Below are 17139 nucleotides of genomic sequence, written 5' to 3'. Positions count from 1 at the left end.
AAAAAAAATTTCCGATGTTATGTGAAATAATTAGCGATAATATGGACCAACTAATTCGAAATTTTAGCTATGACAGTAGCGACGAGAAGACAAAGATATTGGCTATCTTTGCCTCAATATCCTTATTATATATCATAAATTTATCGGAACCATCATAATATTTCAGATTGTTGTAATAAAATTATCTATAAATTACATAAAACTATTATGTTAATTATACGAAAAGTTTTGAAAATCTCATCACAATTACCTTAACAGGTAAATAATATAAGTATCTATAATTTAATAAAAAGAGACGCACAAAATTTCACAATGTTGTCAAAGTTTTGCAGGATAAATTATTATTGAAACAAGAAGATTACATTCAATCAATATCTCCTCTTCTGATAGCTTGTATACAAGCAGTTTAAAGCGCGAAAGAAAATCTTTTATCTCTAATATTGAATATAATTTTATTTGTAATTCCGAATATTAAATTTTCTCAAAAAAGAATTTTCTGAAACATTCTGCATTGTCAATAAGACATTGATAGAATTATTGAAAGCAGAATCCCAGTAATAAAAATTATAATGGATTTCAACGACTTTATATAATTTTTATACCATCTCGCTCATATTTTATATTTATAACTTTAGAAAAAGTAACTTAATAAAATAAATTGTCAGAATGCATAGAGACTGTTTCAAGTATCTTTTAAATGATAGAGTTTTATACAGATAGAATTATTGAAGACATTTTCTGTCCGCGCATTGTAATCGAATAATTTTGTGAACACAATCCATTTTAGTAATCGACAATTGCAAAAATCATAATAGCTAGTACGTAAATTATTCGTTTTATTAAAACAATAATTTTTTTGATGTTACTCTGGTTTTCGTTGCAAAAGTTTCAATTTTTATTACAAAAATTTATTAAATAAATATATAATAGTTTTAACGCTGTAAAACGCAGCTGAAGCATTTAGCATAGTCAACATTTCGCTTATACCAAACTATATTTCGCATTAATTTAATTTGCTATAATTGCGAGCGCTCGAGTCTCCTGATTTCGGTATTACGTGAGATGATGAAAGAAGTAATTGCGGTTATGCGTATTTGTACGACACATCGTAGCTATTGAAAGCATATATTACTCTTTCTTTCTCTTTCTCTGTCTCTATATCTTCCTTTCTCTCTCTTTCTCTATCTTACGGCTTAAATTGGTTCTACGAGTTTTGCTACAGCCACTGTCTATCTTTTCTCTTCGATCTAAGAGTCATTTGTAGCTATAATGCGACGAATCGATTATTCGGGTACGATATATACTGCGAACTTATTTTTTTCACGGCATAGAAAATATTGAAAGGACTTTTATTACATACACGAGGAGCCTCGAAACTTAAAACTTCACAAATTTCATTCTTTTACTAAAAAAAAAACAACTTAAAGCACACGGATAAAACTCATGAATAATGCTCTTATTAAAACAGAAAAGTTTTACAGAGTTATTTAAATATCTCAATTCTTATTTTTGTATTTTTTTTAAATAAATATTTGTACAATTGATGTAAAAATCGAATAATCCCAATCTCGTAATTATTTTGTAATTGAGATTTAAGAGAATCGATCAAATAATTATTTTTATTTGCATAACGCTTTGAAAAAGCTTTAAAATGAAAACTTTACGAGATCACTTCTTTATTTTTTTACATCGCGATATTACATTTGATTAGATGAGTTTAAAGAGATCAAATTTGAAAAAAATATAAGATAATTTACAGAAAAACAATCAACTTGCTATCCATAGAGATTCGAGGTTCTTATTATTATTATTATTATACAAATTTTTATATTAACTTTATAGTATCTCTCTCAAAGAGCACGACGTCAATGATATCGACAAAATATTGATGTTTGTACGCGCTTGATCTTTGACTGTCCACATTCTGTCTGTATGTGTATTTTCTGCGACGCTGATACGCTGCTCATATTGTGACGTAAGGTATTATTCTGACCGCTTGAACTTTATTTTTTCGAATTGTCGGCCTTATAATACTCTCATTAGTGATATTTGAGATATCAAGAAAACGCGAGATTTAACCGAAGCAATGTTCATCCATTTCGCTATTACGGGAACGTTCACTTCGTTTTCGCTCTCGCAATCGATAAAGAACGAAAGCTACACAAAGCAATATAGTTTTATTGTATTACGGGACAGGAGATGCCACTTTGTCTTTTTATCGATTTTAAATGGCGCGTTGTAAACTTGGTTAGAGGATAGTCCTCGAAATGGAGAATCCGCACGATTAACTTTAAGACTCGTTCAAATTGGTAGTATTTCAACGGTAATAAAAAAATTGAGTCATGTAGTCTTTGTAGAATACAAACAGAATAAAAATTACATCATTTTCCTATCAGACATTTTTGATTATTTGAACAAATAATTTATTACAATTTAATGTAAGACGGTTTTTTATCTAACAAATATTTTATTTAAAAAAATTTTGTAAAGTTAAATTAATAATAAAGATTAATTTTTATCATAAATTTTTAATTTAATTAACATTAAACATTATTGCATTTTGCATTTATAAATCATTAATTTATGTTACGTTATTTTTCATTTTATCTTACATATACAAGTTAATGTAAATTTGTACATCCATTACGAGAAGAGATATATCGAGTATGTTGGAGAACATGTGGTATATCCTGTCCATACTTTTGTGTATTGCACCGAGAGGTTTGTAACCGAATCGTTGATCTGTCGATAAGTCAGCTGGAAATGAAAAATCACGTCCTTGTAACATATATAAAGGGGAAGGTTCTTTTGGAACACTTTCAAAATGCTTTGGCACTCATCTAAAAGTATGATATCACGTGTCTCTGTATAATGTGCGACGGGCGAGGAACCCTTTTAACCGAACTCAGTATAATATTCCGTAGACACGAGCGGTAATAAATCCGAAATTAGACGACGTGCGACCGTAAATTAAAACTAACTCAGACAAGCTTAAAAGATCGATAGACTCCTGGTTCATTGCGAGTTCGGTCCCGGTCGCGAGTACCTAAAAGTAACATAAAAATGAAGTTGGCATTGTCTCCGACTGCATAAAGAGATGGAAAGAAAAGACTATGCTTTTTCAAGATTACAAAGAAAAGAAAACTATATTTTACAGTTATAATATACGCGCGATTTATATTAGCTTTAAAATAAATTATAATATTTTTTTATAACTACTTAAATAATGTACACGTATTGTTAATGCATTTATCAGAGTGAAAAGTACCTTTTGACGAGAACAATTAGTGGTACAGTTATTTGAACTAATTATATTGAATATTCTTATTTTAAAATTTATAAACCTGATTTCCAGTAATATAACAGAGAATAATTGCAAATGGTACATGCGTATTCTAATTTATGCTCACAATCAGTTCAATATAATTTTAAACAACTAGAATGATGTATCAAATGAACGAAGTATTCAAGTGCATTCATACAGAATTTTGCTCGTAAATTGTGGGTCATCAAATTAATTTATTATCACTGTTTGCGTTATATCCTTTATTATTAATGTCCATAAGCCATTCGGTTACAAACCCCAGCAAATAAATTATTATTTACAAGGTCCGTGCAAGTATGAATTAAATTTTTATCTCCAAGTATAATAATTATCCTTCTCTTTCAGATTAATTTATTATTATAAGATAATACATTTGCAATTATATTCGCGGATGTTAATTATTATGTGGGATTACATATTAATAGACTGTTTACTAAATTCCAGAATACGTGATATCACTAAGTATCTTTGAAGTTCTAACCTCTGGTACGGGAGTTTTCACTTCGTCGCGTACTTGTCGCACAACGAAGTGATCGCCGGTCGTACAATTCGCTGCTTCGCCATACGCTACTTTACAGGATATCTATATATCCCTAGCTGTTTCTTGAGAGCGTACATCATGTTGAACGCAAAGTGTTGACACACTTCTCTCTCGCTATTCTATCTCTTACGATAATTTCGTTGATCGCAGTGTCTTTAGTTGCCTGGTATCTATAAAGCGGCACAAACGCGAATCACTCTCAGCGCCTATATTAATGGCAAATTACGTGGCGTGACGTGACACGGCACGACCTTATCGATCGTTTGTGATGGATCATATCTTTCTCATAGCATCCGGCATTATAGACGATTTACATAATAGCGCTTCCTTCATTTTACACGCGCATGAAGCAAGATCGATTTGTTGAATTTCCTTTCTGCTTCCGTTCACCGAAACCGCTTGCATCTTTTTTACACGTCTGCTTTTTAATTTCTAATTGTTATAAATTATATTATATGATATCTTGTGTAATGTTTATTCTATAACAGCAGAAAGATTATAAGATTAGTATTAAATATTATCCTTATTTTATCAGATTTTTGAAAATAGGGAGAACGAGTTTAAATTTAGTAAAAAATACGCAAATAATAAAATGTACAATAAATTAACAAGTCAAACAATACAATAATAAGAGTATTAATTATACAATTTTGTTATTAAGCGATAAATATGTAAAAATTAGAAAATTTGTCTTTATTATAAATTTAGATAAATACTGATCTTAATTGTTTTTAATACACTTTTGCTGTTTTTTTGTATTTTGTATTTTTTTCTTGCTTATTATACTGCTTTTATTCATGTGCTCACACATTTAAATATTAATATACTGCAGACAAGTATATACATCCACAAATATAATATAAACTTGAAACATACACACTGGATAATTCTATACGCGGTTGCATCAAAATCTTCGTGATGTAAGTATACCGATGTATAATATAATAATAATAAAATCTCTTTAGCACAAAATAAAATTATGAGAAAAAAAATAATTTACTATAATTATTGAATTTTTAAAATCAATTTTAATCCATTTTATGGAATTTTTGCTTCGTTTGAAATGGAGCAAAAAAATTATTATATATTATTAGATATGATATATTTATATTAAAATAAATATATGTTACTTATTCATTAATAAATTTATTGAAATTAAATCAATAATATTAGAATATAAAATCAAATTATACTACAAAAAACATGATTTTTTAAATAAATATATCCGTATTCTTAACATATCAATTAATTGCATACATTATAACATAAATTGATTCTTTTTAGAATTAACAAAAAATACATATTTATACGCAATTTTTTGCGTATAATTATAGACATTTTAGCTTTTTTATTTAATATTTCACAAGTACAGTAAAAAATGGAGTCGATATATTTGGTGTTATTAAATGAAAGTTTTATTAATAATTGCTAGTGCAAAGTACTCTTTTTTTACACTATTCGCTTTATGCGAATTGTGTTCTCTATGCATCGATCCAAGACACGTTCTATGATATCGATATATTTATATTTAAAAGCATCGCAATTTTCATATCACTTTTTAAGCACATATTTTTCAAGCACATTTTCTAAACACGAAACGTAGATTATTGCTCAGTCAGTCACATTTTTCTCCTCTTCTCGCCTGTGTTTCTCCTTTCTTTTCCCCGACGCGAAACACGCACCCAACTTATGCCATAATATGGCGCGAAAGCACTGCTGTTAAATGCAACCGTACATAGGTGACCCAGTTTGCTTTCTCAACGATCCGTAGTCGCATAGTGTTTTCCAGATATGATTTCTATTTGCAGGCAATTTTTGCTAGTAGCATACCCGAGATAATAGAGCTCGTAGGCAGTAGGTCCAAGTACAGCGGCGAATACAAGCGGGAGCATGGAAAGAGGTATTACTATCAAATTTATGTCCTACAAACCCTCTGTCTATTGTCTATTAATTTTATTTTTCCTCTTCCAGTATGTCTATGTATATACTTATACTTACTCGTAAGAATTAAGGAATTTACATTTACAATATACACAAAATCACGCACGTATACACACATAAACGCACACTATGTGCAATTTGCACGCGTGCACTCGCATACACGTTTGCCGTCGCGGTAACGTTCATCACCGTTCCATCATCGTTCTAAATTAATGCAGAACATCAAGAGCTCGAGAACCCATGATGAATGCATAAAAATTTACAGCAGTTGGAAGTAGAGACTTGACGGGGGTATAACGACCGCGCGAGCGCATGGTATATAATCGTCGTTGGCATCCCTTTCGTTTCCCAATGAATTAAACGACTCTCGTTCACGGTGGAAGGTCGAATAAAAGGAGGAAAAAATTTCACGATAGACACGGACGAGCAGTGTTCATCCCAAAAAGGTGGAAACGCTTGGAATCGAAAATCTCGATATTCGGTTGCTGCATATTTGCTCATGTACGGTATCGAAATGTATTTTTGCGCGTGCTGAAAAGCGTAATTAAAATGTATGATTTGCGAATTACAAATATGCATTCTCTTTATATTTTATTATTTTTATTAGAGCAAACGGATGGCATAACGTATATTTGAGTGAAATGATTTTAAAATAGTAGATATTAAAAATTAGGAATTTAATATTATGTAATATACAAAGATGGAATAAACTGTGCTACTTGTTTTATAAATGTTGAAAATATTAAATATTTTTCAAATTTAAAATTATCTTAAACGTTTATAATAATTGAAATAAATATCATAGAATTATTAATGTTATATCGAAAAAATAGCAATTGCAAAATCAGTTCAGATATTTGAAGAGGATTATAGTTGCATGTGTGTGATTACCGTAAGAGTCGCAACCGATTTCATTATTATTGTCACGTTGAATGGAGGTCATGGTTACCCGTGACCAGGTAAATGTTGAGCCATCTGCGACGACCAAAAGTAGATTTTATTTTTGGTATCAGTCCAAGTAGCCATCTCGAATTAAAGCCGATAAAGCACAGCTGAGCCTTAAATCGGTAACAAATATCAATGCCATTACCTTGAATCTGATCTTCCGTTTTATATATTTTGAAATCAATTCACGTAGAGTAGGTATATTTATTGACCTATAACAGTGAGCTAATTTTTGTTTTGCTTTATTTTTTGATAATTTTAAATAATATACATGTTCCCGACAATTATAATTGCGAAGGATATAATTGTACAATTTTAGTTTCCATTTATGTCTCTAATTATTTTTTGAGAGTTATTAATTTTTTTTTTTAATTTACGAATTTCTGGATGTTCAAATTGTTAGAATTACTTAAGTACACGTAATTTATTCTTTGATGACGATCTGAAATTCTGAATATAATGACCTTTCACCGTGAGATGCCAAGTTAACAAAAAAATGTATTCTGTAAACAACGACTATACATATAAGTCCAAAATGAGAAAGGCAGCTATGCATAGTAAGTTTGTCGTATGCATGTACTTTGTACTGTTAACAGAAGTGATTTTATTCATCATGTATTAATTATTGTTCTATTTCAACAGCACGAAATCCAAACATCCATATTGGTATAATATTAATAATACATAAGATGATATTATATAAATATGGATCACACGATGTGAGCGAAAATAGTTTGATGGAATTCGTATCGCATTTTTAGAATTTAATCTCTAAGAGTGACAAAATTTTTGCATATCTTTAAAATAGTAATAAGGTTAAAAAATTTTAAGATATTTTATATCTGATTATTTTAACTAATAAACGATTGTTTTCTAACTCCATCAAGTTTCTTCGCTATTACATTAACTATAGTTTATCAAAAGCACATTTTCTTAACAAGTTACATGGTTTGCCACTTTAGTCTGCTACCTTCAATATATGAGAACATATACAGAAATACAGTTACTTATTATTTATTATATATTGTTCAGTAAAACTCTTATATTAAATACATAATTAAATACATAATAATCAAATCATGTAAAATGATTGCAACAGATTTGGTAATATAAAATATATTATTCATAAATTATCGAAGATGTAATTTTATTGCTTTAAATCGTATTGCATGATTTGACCATTTATTTTATTTGAAAGATACGTAAACATATATACACTTAATTACTACACTTAATGCAACTAATCGCGAACACACTTTAGAAATCCTAATTTTTATTTATCTTCCAGACTCTTCCCAAAATAAGGAAGTTAGATGAAAATTAGTCCTTTAGTCTTCAACGCCATATTCTTTGGCACCCATTCCAAAAGTAGGCGATGCCATGTTCAAAATGGTGCTAATTGCTCGAAATTGCCGGCATCATATGCTATAATAGTTTGCATGCTATTAAATTCATTTTTATTAATACTTCGCGCAAGATGACAACTCTTGTTTTTTTTTCCTTGTAACAAGAGATGCGCAAAAATGATTGAAGTTAACTAACACTATTTGACTTCTTAACAGTGGCATAATTCTAGAATTATGACGCATGTTTTTTTATAGAACAAGGAACTAACGGCACTGTGCTTCATGGAACGATTGATTTAACCCGCATCATTTCGCAAGATTACAGAGACAAATTGTTACTCTTCGCGGAATGAGATACTTGATTTCTTTATAATGGCTGCACATTGCTAATTTAATAACGCGCAGTTTACTAACATGCAATTTCATCATTCGATATGATCTAATGATTATGAGCGTGCTATTATTGGCCCAATATACTCGCTATTCGCGTTTATTAATTTCTTGCTTAAATTATTTAGAACTCAGCTAGTATAAATAATTCAAATTTTTTTTCTCTTTACTTCAATGTCAGCTTTGAATATTAATTGAAGATTCGAAGTAAAAGACTCGAAGTATTATTGCATTTTAACAAACATTTTACAGTTTATTTTTGTTGAAAAATTTGAATAAGTTATAATATACGTAATGATAAAAAACCGGGAGGATAATGCAAGTTAGAATAATATTATTACATTATTATGCACTTGTATTGCATTGTTGTTTATCATATTGTTGACATTACCATGATAAGTAAATATATTCCGCATTTTGTGTTAAAATCGGTGCAATCTTATCGTTAGCAATTTTATCTATTAATAAATATGTTAAAAAATTGATTGAAGAAGTGATTATTATAGATAATTATACAACACAAGAAATCTTCATGTTTTTTTTTAAATATTGTTGTGCAGCGACTATAGAAAAATTGATTACAGAATTGCGTAAATGTGTATAACTTTACCATTAAAAAAGATTTCTCGGGATTCAAGAGAACTGATAATTAATAAATGTTATAATTATATAAAAATTTTTTATTAATATTATTTAAGTAAATTTTTTAAATTAATCTGATTTATTTAACAAAGAAAAGTTATAGTTTGTTTCAAAATATCCAAAACTTTGTCAATTGACAATTACGAGAAATAGATAGCGTTTTGGACAATTTAGAAACAATTCGTAACAAAGCAAAAATACAATGTATCTTTTCATATATTTCTATATTTCTTGTATTTAAAGTTTTAAACTTCTTTGTTCGTTATAATTTGTAATTTTTATAACTTAAAATTCGATTTGAATACACAATTGTTTTAACATTTTACAATCTCAGTTTAGTGTAAAATAATACTATCGCACTCATAAGGATATAATTGTATACTTTCTTTAAAAACGAATTTGATAATTAACATTAAGAAAATATATAATACATCTTAGAAACACTTTTAACATTAAGATAATATTTAAAAAATATTTAATCGATTTTGTATTAAGAACTATTGCACTATTACTATTGAAAAAACTCACACATCAATTTAATCACACAAAATACACATCAGCTTTGAAAAAGCATTGCACTATAATTCTAATCGCGTCTCAGTTGATTGATCGTATCTATCATCTTCAGTCTCGCGATTTGTAATGCTCTATCAGTTAACTATAAGCGATCAGAACTTATACGGTTAAACTGGAATACGAGCGAATAAAAAGAAAGAAAACAAAAAAAAACAAATATAAAAAAATCAGGATAGGGGTCTGTTCTGACGGCAACGGATGATTGTGGGTGTGTAGGCGGTGTTCGCCAGCTGGATCCCAGAGATCACGGAGCTCGCCGCGAATCGCTGCAAGTACGGTGGCCAGTACAGCCGCGAGCGTGGACGCAGGTACCCCAGAAATCCACCTACGTGGAAGCCAGCCATGAAACAACCCCTTGAAATTAGCGCCCGTGTTGTCCCCACAGTAGTCACATAGATACGAGAAGTAGCGAAATCACCCTGAGATAGCGGGTGGTCTCGTCATGCGGCGATCATAATTTCCCCGATTACGATTTACCGATATTGTATCATATTATCGCTGCGATTCGCAATTAGAGACACTTTTATCGGGAGGGAGGACGGGAGCAAGATAATTCGCAAGATAAATCTCTATTATTGCGAACGGTCAACGTGTTTTCCATTTTTTTCATTTCGTTATCGTACCAGCGAAAAAGTTTAGCGCGAGAAACTATGGACGATAGAAGCTGGATAAACATGGTATCCGTAACGAAATCCGTGTATCTTAATGATTGTGCCGTCGTTGGCGCGCGCGACCCAGTTCTCCGACTATGAATTTGCGGATTTTAAACTTTTTGTAGACTTTTTGCTAGTCTTACTTCGGCAAAACAAATTGATATTATTTATTCTCATACGGAGAAAGCGGGATAATAACGAACATTAAGCGCACGACTCAATTTTTTTTCGATAAAAAAAATAAGAGAAAAAAGAAATATGTCGTTTTGTCGGGCTTTCATAATATATTTAGGCAAACGGGACCACTCTCGCTATCTGTGATGAACTCTCCGATTAGCAAATACGCCCCTTCTTTCCTCCAACCCCTTTGGATCACATTATTATCTCATTGATCCGTGTGGTTGTTAGAGAAATTTCAAATTTCTCGAACCACTTTCCCTCTTTTTAATCACTTTTATATCACCGTTTCTTTAACACGCCCTATTTTCACTGCTTTTCTCACCCACTTTTTACCAATTAGCAGATATCTTGGTAATACATACTGATATGCTTGGACTTTTTGTGGAAAGAGAAACACACGCGTTTTTTATACATACACACATTAGTAGATAAGACGAATTATTAATTGTTGCATCTTTCTTTCCTTCTCTCTTTCGCTCTTTCTATATATACATATCTAAATATATTTATATATTATAATATTGCCTTATCGCACGGTTACGAAAGGTAGTTCGTTCTCCTCATATTCCTTTTGTTAACTCGTCGGATATGCTTCGGGTATCACGGGACAGATAAGAGATTTCTTATCTGTGAGTGTATCTTTACTAAAATAGTTATCTTTGCTTTTACATTATGTATCACCTTTTTCTCCCCCACTGTGGCGCTTAACGATATGTACATATTTTTCGCATTGGGCGCACGGGTTTGCTTTCCGTTACAACGAGATTAGAGGTAGGTTGGAGTGGTTACCTGAGTATGAAGAGCTGACTTACATCGCGTGCATAATGTATCTTGGTAATCTAGTTACCGTGTAGATTAGCTAGCGCGGACGCACGTCGACACGGTCGCGCCATTTTATTTATTTTCACATTACACGTATACTGCATTATACGAACAATATCGATGATGAATGTCAACTATAATGACGCTATAGTTTTCTGCACGCGTGGATAATGTTAGTATCAACATATGACAGCTAGTCGACCGTAAAATGCTCGAGCTACATGTCAATGCAGACAATTTTAGCTTTTTGTCTGTCAGGCAATTAGAATATTGTATGCGCGTATATATTAACGAAAAACACATATATCTTTTCTCTTTCGTTCAACATTCTGTATACATTGTAATATCATTAGTTGCGGAACAAAAGACGAACGCGTTTGCCTTGTTCAAACAATTATTTTCCTATTTATAAAGTTCACGCAGTGAAATAGATTTTAAGATATTTTATTAATTCGCGCAGCGAAGTGACAGATTACACATATTTCTTTTTGATTTTTATCCAGTAAAGTCTGTATTGACATTTTTTTCTATAAAACATGCTTTTCTGTTAGTTGAATATCTATCTAGATTTAATTATATACGCAATATAACATTTGCTTGATAAACGAGCAGAACACTCATTTATGCTATCTAGAGCAAATCATCCCTTAAGGGATATAATTGTTTTTATGCAGTATCACATACTGAATACATGCCACAGATTTTCCAACAATTTATCACAAATACCGAATGATTAAAATACGTGGAAGCAGTTGTGAAGCAGCGAGTTGCGGATGATGTTGATATTCCTCGACATAAAACTGTATTTAATATCTTCAAAATAAATCGTCAACGCGACATTATAACGGGAGCAATACTACTTTTCCTATATGAAGGAAGGAAATTCAATCACGCTCGGTTAAATTCCTTTTCAAAAGAGAGAGAGAGCAAATCGTGGATACCTCTCTTTTCTCTCTTTCTCTGTTAATTTCTCTTTCGTTCTTCCTCTTTCTGTCTCTGTCTATCTATTTACCCATCTATCTATTCCACACTCTCTTCCACATTGAGTTTCTTTGGTGGCATGCGATAGTGTTCTGGTTAGTCTGTAGATTGTCGAAAGGCGATCGATCCCCTAATACGGAATGGCCTTTAGAGAGGGAGAACAACCCTCTCTCGTTCGATGCGTGAGCGAGGAGAGCGGTCGTCTCCGGTTCAATCGCGATATTTCCTCTTGGCTTAACATACAAACACATACACGGTTTTTGACATTTAAAATAGTGCAGTAACAGGTGCAGACGTAGGTACATACAACGGCTGTTTTTAGGGATTCTATCAGTAGAAGTTGTGCACGTCTAACTGCGACACATAACGCTATATTCATTTGCGGCGCAGAGCGACGTAACCCGGCGAAGAGATAACTTCTACTCTGCTTCTAATTAAAATTAAACAAAATATTTGATAGTATATCTTCTTGAGAATCTAATTAAAATGACAAAATCATTTGAAGCTTTTAAAAATTAACAAGCAATACCAACGGTTTTTATCGCAATATCTAACTACATCGCTCTCTTTTACTTCAAAAGTGACACAACTAAAAACAAATTAGATTTCCCATCAGAAAAGGGAAAACATTATTTTCAATTTTACAGAAAGTTATTTACTAATAATACTGGCAAAAAGAATATATTTTTAACGTGATGAAATGTCATTTTTGTCATTTTCATTTATTAATCCTTAAAATCCATCTTTTTTAGTTATCATTTTTTTATAAAGTTAAATTAATTTACTTTTGACGATTGATAGAGTAATGTTTACTTAACTCATTTGCGGTAAATAACATGATTTTTTAGTTGCATCATTTTTTTGAGGTAAATAAACGATATTGTTCTGTGATATAAACAATAATATAATAGAAAATAGGAATTAAAATCTGAAAATGTGAGAACTGCAATTTCTATTTCCGTAGTGTATTCAACTTCGTAAATTTCAGTAAATTCAATTCAGTAAATTCAGTTTCGTAAATTTTTTTCAATTCAGTTTGACTCACTTGCAGGAGCGATACGATATACATACAAGCAATACGGTAGCGTACGTGTGGACTCAATTATGCCACCTTGTCCGAGATAACGGATTTTATTGTCGCCGTCACGGTAAAAATATCGAGCGGATGTGCAATGGAACGTGCGCGTCTATGACCTTTTGACCGGGACGCGCGAATGAAAAATTGATCGGATCTACGGTTTCGTCTTCCCCGTCGTTCGTCGTGAAGCGCCAACTCATGATTCCTGTTGCGGGCACACAGGTAGTCTAGCTTGGGGTTACATCGAGCATACCTCACATCATTCCATATGACACGCGGGTAACGTATTCGCGACATGTGCAGGCGCATACCGAGGCAAAGAGGAACGGGGATGAGAACGTATGGGGCGATTGTGAACGTCCTGCGTGTTATATACGCATTACAATGTGCATTGATGCGCGGTGATCGACGAAAGGGATATACGCCCGCCCGGAACATCACTCCTCGGTTAGCCTCAGTCGCAAATTACGCTTCTATCGCGAGATGAAAGTAGCACAATACACATACATATACATATTACACGTACAGAAAACGTAGGTTGACACTGGCTCATGCCTCAAGGAATACCGCCGCAAAATCGCACTTTTTCGGTAAGAATTATTCAAACCGTTCTAATTTATATGTCGCAATGATGATTGTAACGCAATTACGCGCTCACAGACTTCGTTGCCGCAGACGTACCGCTTCTCGCGATTAGATTTTCCTCGTTCAGCAGATTGTCGATTGGCTTTTACTTCCGATAATAAGAATATTGTTGTTACCATTTGGCAGTAACGCAAATGATATTCGTCAATAAAAGATAATAAGGAAAATGATTTGATGCATTAATCGCGTAATGGCGTAATATGTTATATTTAATTTTGGATAGTCTATCGATGATAGACTTCCTTCTATAGATAAGTTTTCAGGATTTCAGAGTACGCTCATAAGGGACAGCTTTACATTATATTCGTTTACAATATTTACGCGAACAACGCGCGTTTCGTATGCTCGCTTCTAGAGGATGAAGAAAGAGATCGACATTAATGTGTGTGCTGTAGCATAACTTCATTGATTCATTATTAATCCTGATTAAAACGATGTACTCGTATATATATATATATTTTATTCAAGATTTTGCAAAAATACATACATGTTACATTCCTGCATTGAATATGTCTTGTGTCGATTATATCTAGTACTAGTGTGAATGAGTGATTAACATTAATCAGACGCTAACATCGCCACTAACTAAGTATTTAATAAGAATTCCGCATTTTGTTCCATTGTAAATAGGGACTATGAATAAAAAGTTGTGACGCGAATTTGGAAAATGATCTTATAATTTTGACAATGGTTGACTTATATTAATTAGTCATGAATAAGTATAACTAAATAATTGATATTCATTTAGATTGACACAAGACATATCTAAATATGTCTAAATTACTAATGTAATTCATAATTAAAGCAATTTTGATTTTGAATATCAGTTAAAATTTTTCATGTGATTATGAAAACATAAAATACAGATTTTGTATAAATGTAATGCTTTAATATTATTTTCTGTAATTAAACATTGTAAAGTTTAAAAATGTTTTGTGATGCTCTTAGAGACAATTTCTGAATTTTTTTATTCATTAAATTTTTTTTTTATTTGTAAAAATGCTTATATCAAATTTTCCATTATTTACATATTTTACGTTAACATTTATAAATTTATTCGCGTTGATGTTTGAAGATCTAAAAATTTGCTCTCTATAATCGTCGAGCTAATTTTTTAACTAATTGTTACAAACAATATTTATTTGATAAGCAATAAATAATATTCCTTGCTTCTTAAAAAAAAACGAACGATGACATAGCTTTTTTATATACAATAAATAATATAAATGCATTCGGAAAAAGAAATTTTTAAAAAGGATAGTGTATTAAAACAAATCAAAGATATTTTAAGCGGATCATACGTTAAAAATGATATCAGTTTTCCTAAGAAGAACGATATATGATTACCTACAATGTATTGAGCGCACAAAATTACATTATGAAAAAACATAGATATAAACAGATCTTTCAGTAAATTGAGTAGAGACATATCGGCACATGTAGTATACATTAGGCTTAGGTATAGGTGTGTAGGATTTACAAATATAGGTAGTTTACCTACCCTGCCCTTTTAGGGATAATGTGTTTCGTACCCAATACATCATTAATTTTCGGAGACGTGGTAGTATAGCACTGATCGTGTCTCTAACAGCAATTGCGCATTTCGCGAGCCAAAATCTGATTTTGTTTATAAATGCGAATATCCTCTTCCCCTTGTTTCCCCATCGTTTAATGAAAAATGAAAAGACGTACAGTGTAACCAGCATTTAATGATTAGATGGCTTGTCACCCCGACATCGCAACACGACGTCGGGAAAATTAAACTCGACTTACCGATCGATCAACCGAAATACATGTAAAAATAGAAAAAAAAGCAAACTACTGCCAACCCTGTCACACAAGTGTATTGATGCGAGTGTTATGTTCTGTTCTATTACGTGGTGTAGGCCATATTCGCCAGTTGTATCCCTGAGATAATTGACCTGATCGGGACGCGAAACAAGTACGGCGGCACTTTGAAGAACGAGCGAGGTCGCAGGTGAGAGACACAACCAACCAATTAGTTTCCCCGATTTGAATTCCAGTCCCGATTGCCATTATACCCACAATGTCCTGCCGTACACGAAAGACTATGTAACCTCCATCTTGTCCCTCAGCATCTATCTGTTATGCCTCTGTTACACTTTTTCTAACACAGGTACACGGGCGCACACATAACATTCCGATTTCCTTTTTGATCCCTCTCTTATCTAGCTCCCGTGAATGCAGTCTCCCGATAGAAGCACGTATGAACATCGATCCTCATCAAGAAATTCCGATTCCGACGAATCCTTACCTTCAATCTATATCTATATATTTAGAGATCAGTGTTAGCATCGCAAAACCGCATTTCCGTACCAGCTCATTGCACTAGTTGTCAGTCGGCCTTAGTGCAGCCGCCGCCCAAAAAACATTCCTGAACTCCAGCCTACTCCAACAAAACCTTCCCTTCACAACAGACCAGACTGCCCATCTACTATCACATCCTATCCACCTCACTCAGCAACTGGTGTTAGCTTGTTTGTTCACACTGATCGCACTTGGAACAAATACGGCTCGTCACGCAGTTTGACATACGCATAAAGCGTAGAACGTGAAACAAACAAAAAATCGCGAAAAAATTAGTAAGAAGTTTCTTCGCTGAAATTTCGAAATATTTACATAATATTAAAAATCACCGCAAATTTTGCATGAAACGTTCTACGTTTTTCGTTTTGCAAATAAATCGCGCGAGTCTTAAGTGGATTTTAACAAGGGGTGTCATGTCTAGATCAACTTGTTCGTTTAATGTTTCTGCTTAATTAACTAATGTCGCAATCATTGCGCCAGCCGTGAACTCTGTTCTTGAGGGAATTTAAATTGAGACGACACTTAACGCAATCTGTTGTAAACGGATGTGACAACTTTGCGCTTAGCAGGCACAGTTGTGTGTCGCACTGACAAGTCGCAGAAATTCGCACGAGTCTTGAGTTAATTATTCAATATACATTAGAGCATCGCGGTCGAACTTATTATTATTATTATTAAACGAATCGCACACTTTGATATGTCGAGCTGTATTTCTCTCCGAGTGCAAGGGGTTAAACGTCCAGCAT

At 32.4% G+C, this 17139-nt stretch overlaps 1 protein-coding gene across 26 annotated transcripts in view; it reads left to right on the top strand.

Annotated features, from left to right (window-relative positions):
• The window catches only part of LOC108751721 (calcium-activated potassium channel slowpoke), a 102628-nt gene that overhangs the window by 46350 nt on the left and 39139 nt on the right, over positions 1-17139 (top strand). For 19 of the 26 annotated variants that reach the window (XM_018492063.1, XM_018492070.1, XM_018492072.1 and 16 more), the window contains exon 6: positions 5675-5766. In XM_018492063.1, the coding sequence (XP_018347565.1) occupies positions 5675-5766 (92 nt within the window). Of the gene's footprint in view, positions 1-5674; positions 5767-15951; positions 16044-17139 lie in introns of all 26 variants that reach the window. The other 7 variants (XM_018492054.1, XM_018492050.1, XM_018492073.1 and 4 more) reach the window with 1 other exon arrangement.

Source organism: Trachymyrmex septentrionalis, unplaced genomic scaffold (assembly GCF_001594115.1).
Source record: "Trachymyrmex septentrionalis isolate Tsep2-gDNA-1 unplaced genomic scaffold, Tsep1.0 scaffold51, whole genome shotgun sequence".
Lineage (NCBI taxonomy): Eukaryota > Metazoa > Arthropoda > Insecta > Hymenoptera > Formicidae > Trachymyrmex > Trachymyrmex septentrionalis.
The sequence above is the reverse complement of the archived record's forward strand: the minus strand, read 5'-3'. Positions and strand labels throughout refer to the sequence as shown.